General features: G+C 42.8%; 1 protein-coding gene across 9 annotated transcripts in view; it reads right to left on the reverse strand.

Annotated features, from left to right (window-relative positions):
- PHACTR1 (phosphatase and actin regulator 1) overlaps window positions 1-12066 on the reverse strand; it is a 458960-nt gene that overhangs the window by 332463 nt on the left and 114431 nt on the right. For 5 of the 9 annotated variants that reach the window (XR_012901644.1, XM_006138762.4, XM_014581427.3 and 2 more), the window contains one exon: window positions 7737-7805. The exons of the other annotated variants lie outside the window; for them this stretch is intronic. Coding sequence is in view for 4 of the 5 variants with exons in the window: in XM_006138762.4 (XP_006138824.1) it covers window positions 7737-7805 (69 nt within the window). In the remaining variant the exon portion in view is untranslated. The remainder of the gene's footprint in view (window positions 1-7736; window positions 7806-12066) is intronic. 9 annotated transcript variants of the gene reach the window in all.

Below are 12066 nucleotides of genomic sequence, written 5' to 3' on the forward strand. Positions count from 1 at the left end.
ACAGTGGAAGGCATGCTCAGAAATAGGGGATAGAGGGAGAAAAAGGAGCACCCACCTGGGATCCACGCTATAAGATGGAGCAGAGCTGAGGGATGCAGTAGGCAGTTATGGGACATTCTGCAGCCAGGGAAAGTGTAGTTCGGACCCTCTGAATAAAAATTTGGCTTGTGTGTTGAAGCTTGAAGGTTTGCAGCCTTTACAAAACCACTGGACTTCCTTCTTTTAATCTTTGCTATTGTCTGTTTAGTAAGGGCAGCTTGATGCAGACAGGGCCAAAGGAATTTGATCCCTCAGCACATCAAGAAGCTTTGCTGGGCCATCATAGCTTTGCTGAAGTTGAAGACATTTATGATTAAAACCTTAGCACATCCCTGTAAAACCATTGTGTCCATCACACTAGCCACTAACCAGCCACATGTAGGCATTTGGCTGGTAGAGTGTGGCTCGTTCAGAACTGATTGGTCACCATGGCTGCAAAAGATTGTTATTCCCGTGTGAATATTTTTAATGGAAGGATTTTTGAGGCTCCCCCGCACATCTGATTCTAGAATAAGAGGAAGCATGTTCTCATTAATTATCTGAACTTGCTGAAATGTTCTCTTTGTTCCCAGCCCCCAAAAACTCAGGGACTTGAATCAATTCAGCCAGTCAAATTCCCGTTGCAAAATTCCAGCATACAACCACCACCTGTGAGGGGCATTGCCCATGAGAATGTATGATTAGTGATTGGCAACCACTGTGTAGCGGTTTAAATCACCATTTTTAAAGATGAAGTCAAAGGACAATGGGGAGTTCTGTTGCACCTTTAAGACTAACACATTTATTAGGGCATAACCTTTCATGGACTGCAACTCACTTCTACCATTAACTAAAGTGACAATAGCTTTCTGTCTCACCCAGCCTACAAAAGCTGTGTTATCGTGACACTACAGTGTGGGCCAATAGCTAGCCAAGACAGTCGGGGCCCTGATTGTGTTTTCTTTACCACTGACTTGCTGCGTGGCCTTAGGAAAAAACCATTGTCTCTGTTTCTCTGGTAAAACAGGACTAATGTTTCATGAAGAGCACTGAGACCTAGAAATGAAAAGTGCTGGTGATTTTGCCACTAAAGCTGAACCCATTTCTATTGTAAGCCCAATTAGAAAGCATTCCCTTCACCCCTTCATTATCATCATAATATCTTGAATCTCTCTGGGTAAGTGTGAGGAAAGTTGGGGGAGGGGAATGTAGTGTGGGAAATAGGGGTATCAGATTTGCAGAAATGTTGGTGGTGCCCAGAATGCCCATAGCCCAACTCTCGCTGTCCCTATCTGCCTAAGGCTCTGGGAGGGACTTTGGGTGCAGGCTCTTGACTGGGGTAGAGGATCGGGGTGCAAGAGAAGGTACAAGCTCCGGGAAGGAATTTGGGGGCTGGAGGGGATGTGGAGTTGGGAGGTGTAAGGGGGAAGGGTGTAGCTCTGGGAGGGAGTGGGGTGTGTAAGGCGGTGTGGGGATGCTGCACTTTACTTGGAGCTCTCCTCTCTGGCAGCAGCTCATGGAGGGGTGAGGGTATCCATATGCTGCCACCCACCTGCCACCCCATGTGCTCCCCTCCATGGACATTCACCAGCCCCACCTGCCTCTTGGGTGATTTTAAATGCCTGGGGGCCCTTGCTGCCACCACCAGCAGGGCTACAGCAGCTTCCAGTTGCTTACTCCACACGGTTACCGGCACTTGCATCCCTGCAGCCTGGGAAGAGCGGGGAGTGTGGCTCTGTACATGGCTCCTGAGTCCTGGCCGTTTTAAAATCACCTGGGGGTGGCAGGTAGGGCTCTGGGGGAGACTTGGCCTCAGACTTTGGTGGAGCAGGGCCCTGGGCCCGTATGACTCACCACCTGTGATGGGAGGGAGGTTTGGAATGCACTACTATGTGAAAGCTATTAGGGATGAGATGGCAGCTCGCATCACTGGACCTCAGCAGGGAACTCCAATTATATTTAAGGAGGCAAGGTGGCACGATTGTCAGACTTTATGGCTTTGGGACCAGACCCCAACCTATTCATATATAAAGAGAATGATCTAAGATTCACTTTGTTTTAAAACATGGTTAAAACAAATAGAAAATGTTTCATTAAAAATACAAATGTTTACTTGGGAAATCCATTCCTGGCATGAGGTGCCTGTTTTAGAATCTCTGTTCTTACCATTGTATCCTGAAGTGGGAAGTATTAAAACAAGCCTCTTCAGTTGATGATGGTTGCACTCAATAATTTGAGTGGTATTTGAAATATGGCTTTGCTCAAACCAGTTATTTGTGATCCCCTATAACATCCCAATACCACCATTGGACTCTTTATGGAAGGTACAGATTCTTCTGGCACAACTTCCAGTGTACTTGGGCAGTATGCCTGAAACCTCAGTCTTAAGTCAGCACACAAAATCCATTCAACAAGTTAGGAGTAGAGTAACCAAATACGAGACACCAAGGGAGGGGGCTGCTGGCACTCAGGGCTCCAGCCCCCGCAGGGGAGGGGGGAAGAGAGTTGCCGGTGCTTGGAGCTCTGGTGGTTGAAGCTCCGAGTGCTGACGGCTCCCCGCCCACCCTGCCCCACTGCAGGGATGGAGTTCAGTCTCGCAGCATGCACGGTGGGGAGGGGAGAGGAGCCGCCGGTGCTGGGACTTCAGTGGCTGAAGCCCTAAGTGCTGGCAGCTCCTCCCCACCCCTTGCTGCGGGAGAAATATGTGACAATGTGCCTGTTTTTTAAGAGAGTCGGGATGCTGGGAACAGTCCTTAAATATGGGACTATCCCAGTAAAAATGGGGTGGATGGTCACCCTAGTTGTGAGTAGTTTTTCCCCTCCCCCTACTTATGAATAGATGAAATTCCCAGATAAAAGATTTGATGAGGAAAGTCAGTGTTTGGAACACATTCCTAATCAAAACAACGTTTATGGAATGTAACAATCCCATCCTTCCAACAATGTCTAGACACTGGAAGAGGGGTCATCATCACCTTTAACTCTGCTCGTCTCCCTCCCCATCATTTGTCTACAAACTAGACACTCCTATGGGCCACAGATCATTTACAAACACTGCGTACATGCTGGCAGATGAACCACGTATCCACCTACTGTGTGTGAGCCAGAAACTCAGACCTTCTGCTATGGGTCAGAAACAAAATCATCATCATAACAGGCAGTTAACCGGCATCTGTAAAGGCAGGCTCAGAAGGGAGGTTAAGAATAGGGCAAACAAGGAGAAAACATGATCTTCTCAATCTTCGAGAGGATCCCTCTCATACACATCACCTGGACAGAGGTGAGGATGCATGCACTATTGTTTTATGGAGAGAGAGGACTTTAATCTCCAGTGCTAACAATCCCGTTAGCTTGTGTGCACGCTACATTCACACAAAATCTGTAAGACTTCAAATCAAACTGCTCACTTTTATTACTGCAGAAGAAAATTCCACAGTGTTTATTAACCCTAATGAGCCTTTACATTTTTACAGAAACATTTTGAAGATTCTGTGCGGGGAGAAAAATAAATCACGAAATTTGCTTGTCAGGGTTCAGTGCAGGCCCATTGCATGTGCTATTTTTATTTCTTCAACGTCTTACATTTGACACCATATTTGGTAATGAGCTACCGCATGGAATAATTCTAGCCATATGGATGACAAAGAGTGGGTGTATTGAGGAAGATGAAGTGCACTGTGAGAGTACTGTACCAATTAGACTCCATGCTGAAAAATAGGAATCAGTGTGAGGAACAGAAGAGAAAATGCTCTTAGGTGGGTATTTTATAGCTAAGGTCCACAAAAAGTAACACAATTACTGGAAACAGCATTCGCTGTGAAAATATTACATTTAAAGCAGTTTATATGCAGATTGTTCATTTAGACTTTTTGTTTTGTAAGTACAAAACTGGCACTCCTGTATGTATTGTGTTGGTGTCAGCACCTACGGATTAGAAGTCTAAAAACATCTATCAGCATTACTTTAGTAATGCAATCTAAGACCAGGCAAAGCTGGTGAGGGTAGGTATTCAATGCTGTGCTAACTTCTCCTGACAGACCTGACTACTTACCGAGCATTTTACAACTTACCTGATTTCCGATTGTGTCATGGAAGCAGATATTAGGCAGGCATTCACAACATTCTAAAAAGAGCTGAGTCTGGGATCTTTCCTTGCCTCCCCACCACTTCCGGCTACATGACTGCACCAATCCCCTTCCTATCTAGTGCTCTTCTCTGAGAAGGTGGTGGCAGTGGCTTGTGACCCCTCTGAGGCATCAAGAGGCAACCGGCTGACTTGCCACCCATGCCCAGAATCTTCAGGTGGCGGCCAGCTGCACCAGTGTAATGCAATGGCATTTAATACCTAGTCCTTACAGAGCTCAGAGGAGCGGAAGAGCCTTTCTTGACCCTGATACTGCAGAAACAGAGTGGTAGTAGCTTGACAACTCGGAGGAGCAAAGCAAAGACTCAGACGTGTGATGAGGAGAATGTGCCAGACTTTGGAGGTCCCAGGATGGGAAGGAGGAAGAGAGGGGAGTCAGTTGTCCTCTCTCCTTGACTACTGTGGTGTCCAGAGGCTACTGTTCACTCCCTCCAGAAGGCAGCACTAGATTAGATAGGGATCCAGAATCTATTAGGAATAAGGAAGAATCTTTAAATATTTTCCCCCCCCCCGCCCTCGCCCAATCCCCATTTGTTAGTTCCCTGTCAATGGAAAAAATGTCTCACCATTGTTTTAAGTTGGTCAGGTAAGTTACAAAAAAAATAAAAAATAAAATAAAATAAAATAAAAAAATAATCAGCTGGTTTCGCAGTGATATGCCTTCACATGGATCTGGTTTGTAGAAACAGCACAGAACACGCAGCTGATGCCAACAAACATGTAAGCCAGCTTCTGACATACTGCACCAGCGGTTCTCAAACTGTGGGTCGGGACCCTAAAGTGGGATGTGACCCTGTTTTAGTGAGGTCACTTGGGTTGCCTAAGACTTGCTGGGGCCTGGAGGCAAAGCTCTAGCCCACCGCTTGGGACTGAAGCCAAAGATGCAGGGTTTCAACCCTGGGCAGTAAGGCTCAGGTTATAGCCTTCTTGCCTATGGCTGAAGCCCTTGGGCTTCACAGTTTTGTACCCACACCACTTCCCTTGCCTGGGCAGTGGTGATTGAGGTTTGGCTTCCTGTTCTTCCCCCACCTAGGGTAACTGGGTTCAGGCAGGCTTAGGCTTTGCTTCCCCCTCCTGGGGTGGTATAGTAATTTTTGTTGTCAGAAGAGGATCAAAGTGCATTGAAGTTTGAGAACTGCTGTATGACACTGACAATCTTCCTAAATGCACAGCTTTTGCACAGTCATAGCCTGAGGGCTTTGCACCTTTATTTTCCAGCCCTACCTAAATGCTGACATTGCTGTTAAATTCGCTCTTTCCAGGTTTTTGAGTGACAAACCTATTAACAACCAGATACGCAATCTCCTTGCATTAGTAGCTGTTAGATTACTTCAAAAGCTTTCACAACATAAACCAAATGGAAAGTAAATGGAGAGAAATGCAATTTGCTCAAAACAGCATTAGTTATTTGATCTAAATGTTCAAAAATTGCCAGTTTTCATAGGATAGTTTTATATGATTAGGTCATGAAGCATGCTAACTTGGACACAGACTACTGGGGGCAATGACTAAACTAAATTTCAAAGATTTTGCTGTCCAGCCTAGATAAGAATTTAGGAGTTTATTTCAGTCTATTCCTCTTTCTGGGGGCAAGAAAACAGATTGGAAAAGGTGCAAGAAGGTGATTCACGTTTTTGTGAGAGAGCATGTGATCTTGATTACTGGTTTTCCTAGTTTTAGTTGGATATAAAATAAAACAAGAGACATTCTTCTCAGAATATTTCAATACTTTTGCTCCTTATCCTGGTTGGAAACAGTAAGTAAAGGCTCCTGGGTGCTATTTATCAATCAATCGCCCTTTGCTTGCTTGCTGGAACTCCCAGTAAAACGCAGAGTAAAGTTCAGTGCCCACGTCCATTCGGTCCCTGACTTCGCTATTGAAACTTCCAAAAAAAGAGTGATAATTTGTTGAAACTTCCAACAAAAATGTTGGTTATGGGGAAGAAGATGCTGGTCTTCTTGAATGAGACCTTTTAATCTAAAAAAAATGGGGCCCATTGATCAACCACCAACAATAATGGCTACCGACCTGCGCTGAATTAGAACAGAGTCTAGACGTGAAAGTCAGGCTTTGTAACACTGAGACTAGACTATTGCAACGTATTTGACATGGAGCTACACAAAGAGAAGGCTCAGAAAGGCAGCTAGTGCTGAATGTGGCTAACAATTTATTAAATGAAGCATCACAGCGAGATCACAAGACCACGATGCTTCACAGATTGTACTAGCTGCTTGTTAGTGTCCAGGTGGAATCCAAAGTATCAGTTTTAACCATTAATGCTATAAAATGTTTTGGAACCAGGCAGCCTGAAAGAATGCTTCTTTCCTCAGGTTGCAGTGATAGAGCTGGGCTCAGGTGAGGAGCTCTGAGATATTTTCTCTTTGTCCCTTGGTGTCCTCTTGTGGCAGGTGCAATATCTGCAAGGACCAGGCATCAGTTTCTGCCCAATAGTTTGGCCTACTCCAGCTACACAGGCAACTTGGCTTTCCAGCCAAGCTACTTTAAAACACTCAACCCCTTTTGGGATAACAGAGCCTGTCCGTTCGAAGTCAGACAGACATACAAAACAAAAAGCACCCACAGTCCAGCCAGGCCTAGCCTTCAGCCCTCATAGACAAGCTCTTAGCTCTAACAGTTTGCCTTCCCTCTTAGAGGCTGGATCCTTGGTTGTTCTCTGATCAGCCATCCAAGCCAGGCCCATCCTCTTTGCAAAGGGTCTAGCAAGCCATAGTCCTCCTAGAATCCCTGGTTTGAGCCACAGGTGTTGGAACTAAGGGGAGAGGGCAGGGAGGAAGTGAGGGCGCACCCCCTGGCTTGAAGTGGTTTCCATCATCTACAGGGTTTACAGTTTGGTACAGTGGTCCTCAGTATTCCCACGATACAATTTTTTCCAGCATCATTGCAAAAAGCTCATATTTTGCTCTAAGTCCTTGGCCCACCAGAGCCCGGCTCTGCTAAGCTTTCAGGCCCCTGCAGAAACCCATACTCTCCCTCCCCCCCCCCCCCCCCCCCCCCCGGGTGTCTGAGGAAGGGACATGAGTTGCAGATTACATGCTGGACAAGGCTTGTTGGGATATTAAAGCAGTGGGCAAGACTTGATAAGGTGTGTCTTCATCTCAGTTATACTGTACCTATTGGTAAATTATTTTGTTATTGTTTCAAGACTGTAACATGCCTAGAAGAATGATTAAGCCTTCATTTGAAACTGAAAAACATACAAACATACACAATCCTATATCAAATTCCCCCTTGCAACCAAGACCATGGTATCTGGACATTTGTGTCCAGAGCTAGATACACTTTGGAGTCTATTTTTTTTTCCTATGTTACAACATGTCAGTACATTTCTGCTTTTTAAAAAAAGAACAAGGAAGATTGTGTCACAGCATTGAACTTCACACCGTTTAGTCAATATAATGGAATCATGTCTCTCTTTCCTGAGTTCCACAATGAGTTACAGCCTACCACAAATGAAAGCTGATTGGATGGACAAGCCACACAGTACAAGATTTTGACTTAAATTAGGTGTCGCATGCTGCAGGCAATATAAATGATATAATGAATGGAACGCACCTGCATTGAAAGGGGAATGGAGAAGATAACTTAGAAGGTCTTTTCCCATCTCTGCTTCATATGATCTCTCTGAAATCACAGGAAATATTATCATCTTTGTTAATGGCCTGGAAGGTGGAGCAAACAGCACATTAATTAAATTTGCAGATGGCACTAAACTGGAAACTGTTGCAAATATCAGTGAAGACAAAGAAAATACTGCAAAGTTACCCACAACAGTTAGAAATAAGGGCAGGAAATGACTCAATGTAATTCATGCTGAAAAAAAGCAAGCTAATGTAGTACACCTGGGTGAAAATAACCCAACACACAGAGGGCAAAATCTGGAAAGCAGTAATCCAAAAGAAGACCAGCATTGACAGTTGGGAGCAAAATAGGCCAATGTGATTTGGTCTGTAAATGCACCACCTGCACAAGCAGAGGAGTGATGGTTCCTTCCTGTAGGACTGCTTTGAGACTGCATCAGGACCACTGCATTCATTATAAAATACACCACTACCAGAAAGTCATAGACAAACTAGAGGCAGCTCTGAGATGAACAATGTTTTCAGTACAGAGTATTAATGTGAAGGAAACAAGATTAGGTTTTTCTGGGCTATCATTTGCTAAAATTCCTTCCTTCTTGCATAGCAGAATTTAACAACATATTATACAACAACATTATAATTATACAAGAATGAATGGGGTAATATTGCTCCTTATTAGATCTTACAGTCAATAGGAGAAATTCCTGTATAGGAAATGAACAATTCCAACTGAATGGACCTGTGACACTAGTTAGTTTTCACTTCAATACACAGTTTAATACTGTTAGTTACTAAGACCATGATCTAGCTAGGAGCTCTGTACAGGCAGAGTCTTGCACCCACACAGACCTATTATAGGATCAGGCCTATTTATTAGTGTAATATAGCAAATTGTTTTTCTACCTATACTTAATGACCCCCCAACTCTGAGACATCTAATCTAATGTATCATCATCATTTGTTTGGTATCTCTTGAAACTGAGATTGGATCCTGAAGAGCTGTAATTTGGACTAATAATTATTATCATTCAGCCAGCTAATTTGCTCCTTCCCTCTCATTTCCCTTTTTGTTTTTCGTTTTCCTTTTAAAAGATAGCTATCCATTTATTTACATGGACAACAGGATTAGACAGGAACCTGCCTCATTAGTACTTGCCATTGTATCTTTACTTGAAGTCAGTCGGAAAAGGCCATTGAAATAAACTAGCTACGTCTACACTGGCAGCTTCTTGCGCAAGAATTCTTTTGCGGAAAAGTTCTTGTGCAAAAACTCTTCCAGAAGAGAGCGTCTACATTGGCATGTGCTTTTGCGCAAGAGCATCCATGGCAGTGTAGATGCTCTCTTGCACAAGAAAGCTCTGATGGCCATTTTAACCATAGGGTTTTCTTGTGCAAGAAATTCATGTTGTCTTGTGCAAGAACAGTTGCGCAAAAGGGCTTATTCCTGAGCGGGAGCGTCAGAGTTCTGGCGCAAGAAGCCCTGATTTCATACATTAGAACGTCAGTTTACTTGAGCAAGAACACACGGCCAGTATAGACAGGCAGCAAGTTTTTGCACAAGAGTGGCTGCTTTTGCGCAAGATCGTGCCAGTGTAGACACAGCCTAGGAGTGCAGGCTTGTCAGCCACTGTCCAATAATCAGTACTTTTATTTTACATGGAGATAGGGAGAATTCATCTCTGGGGGATCTCCACAAACTAGAGATATGCCAGAAATGAACTGGACCCATTGTGCAACATCTGCAGTGCCCTTATCTGTCATCCTTCCAAAAATGGGGATGTATTACCAGCCAGAATAAAAAGTGGCACCTACATGCTAGTACATGTTCTAACTAGCGCCAAAGAACTTGGGTGAGACAGTTTGTGTGTATTGACAGAGCACAGGTTGGGGATAACACATGCGTAAGAGTTTGAGTTTAATTCTTCACTGCAGAGTTAAGTCTCCACCAGCTTCCCACCTGTACAGCTGAGGTGAGATTCAGTTATCCTCATAAATTACTCCCTCTGAGCTCAGACGTTTTATCATTTTTATAGGAAAATATTTGTATTTCAGGTTAAGGATTTGAAGAATACTGAAAAATCGAAGTCTTAATGATCCCAATTAATTATGATGCTATCAAAATTGTCTGTCTGACTTGATCTGACATCAACATAGTCTTAAAATGTGGTTTAAATGCTCAATGCTGCTTTAGTCTTTTGGTGATCACATAAGCAACAATGTCATGTCATGCTATCCCTGGAAAGGGGCAGACAGCTCAAGTCAATGCATACATCCATATAGATGTCAGAAGTAAGATGCCATGGGTTTCCTGGCTCCTCCCTACTCCATTTGCACCACCCACCCAATAAGAATACCTGCTATCCTTGATAAACTTAAATGGAATCATTAACCTCAAAGTTCATCCACATTGTTTTAGATATAGACAGCTGGATTATTCTCATCTTTTTCAGTGCAGTAAACACAGATCTGCTTACATACTTATGCAATGAGAAAAGGAATGAAACAAAAATCAGATATTTCATCTGGCATATTGTACTACTGCGGCCTCTGAAAACCCTTTTCATCAAGCGATACTAGTCACAGTTGAGAAGGAAACAATCACAGAACATTTGACCTGTGTTTGTAGTTCTGATTCACTATGTTAGCAATGCCTCATCCTGTTGATTCCCTTGTCTATGCACACCACAGCTAAATACCCTCACTATGGAGTAATTCCAGAACAGATGAGATGCACACCTGGGATTTCTTCACAGTCTTATTAAATCTCCAGCAGAGGTCTGTGCTCATAGAATAGCAGTACAATGAAGCAGAAAGTTGAAAGCATTAGTAGAATTTAATACTACACAGAACAGCTGAAGAGATTAAAAACATGCTAAAATGCTACAGCACAGCTTTGAATTAATTACAAACATTTATTTGAAGTCAATGTTGAGTTTGCTCCTCTGCAATATTCCTCTTTATAGAATTTTATTCAGGAAAATAGAAGTTCAGTGCTTGTGCATTTCAAAAGTTCTTTACTCACAATATGAATCCTTCTGGGCACAGTTGCCAGAATAGTTAAACATAGCTACAATTAGGGTTTATATTAAAGTGCTGGTGAGGAGGTCATTTAAATATTACCACCAAACATTATATTTATCCATATTGTTGATTGTACACTCTTTACAGTCTGACAGCAGCACATTAATATTTGTGCTACCCCACTCTGAGCAACTGACTTATTACCTGGAGCTCTAGGAGTTAGGCTGTTTGCTGAGAAATTGTATGTGCAGTAGTTATTGAAGTATAGAAACAATGTTGAGATACTCAGATGGTGTAAATCAGTGGAGGAACACTGAAGTCCATGCTGATTTCCACTAGCTAAACATCTGGTTGTCTTGGGCCAATTGTTACCTGAGATACCTGCATGTGAAATTGTCATTTAAGCCTGAGGGGATTAATGGGCCAAATCTGGTTGGTTTGCCACAATTTTATTGTTTTACTCAATAATATCGATAAATAATAATGATAATAAAGATAAATAATGATTATTTTATTGAGACTGGCTGGCAACCTCCCTTCATTAAGTGAGGCAATTATGCTATCATTAATTGCATGACTGGAACCATAGGTGCCATATGCAATCAAGATGCATATGGATCAGAATGCCAAATGGCAGACTCATCGGTATATAAAAATCAGATATAGCCTTATTACATACAACCAGTGATTTACAGTCTATTGGGAGACTATGGTTACTATAATCAAGAATCCTGGACAAACCAACAGAACCTCTCTGTTCTCTGCATATAACCTGATTTCACCAATGATCAAAACTTGGGGGGGGGGGGGGGGGGAGGAAAAAAAAAGAAAAAAGGATGAGCTCATTATGAAGGTTTGCCAAAAACAAACAAACAAAAACCTATTGTACATCACAAGAGGATGGAGGTTTGGAACGTGGATGAAGCTTGAGAGATTATCACCTACTACTTATTTTTAGTAAAACTGTGAAACATAATATTTTATGTTACAACTATGGGGCAAAATAATCAAATGTTACTTTTTTAAATCAACACTGAAGTTTATATGCTCCCAAATCCTAATGATTTAGGATAGCACAGACATGAAGAAAAAGTGGAAACATTAATACAGAGTTGTTAACACTGTGCTGTTAAAAATACTGGCCAATAAGTTTAGGCCTCAGTTGAAAGAATTTCTAACTATTATTAAATGAAAAGTGTGTAGGTACACATGCATGTGGTGTGCGCATGCACACGCGGGGGACAAAGAAATCTACTGTTTATAGGAACACAGACTGGATCAGA

Source organism: Pelodiscus sinensis, chromosome 2 (genome assembly GCF_049634645.1).
Source record: "Pelodiscus sinensis isolate JC-2024 chromosome 2, ASM4963464v1, whole genome shotgun sequence".
Lineage (NCBI taxonomy): Eukaryota > Metazoa > Chordata > Testudines > Trionychidae > Pelodiscus > Pelodiscus sinensis.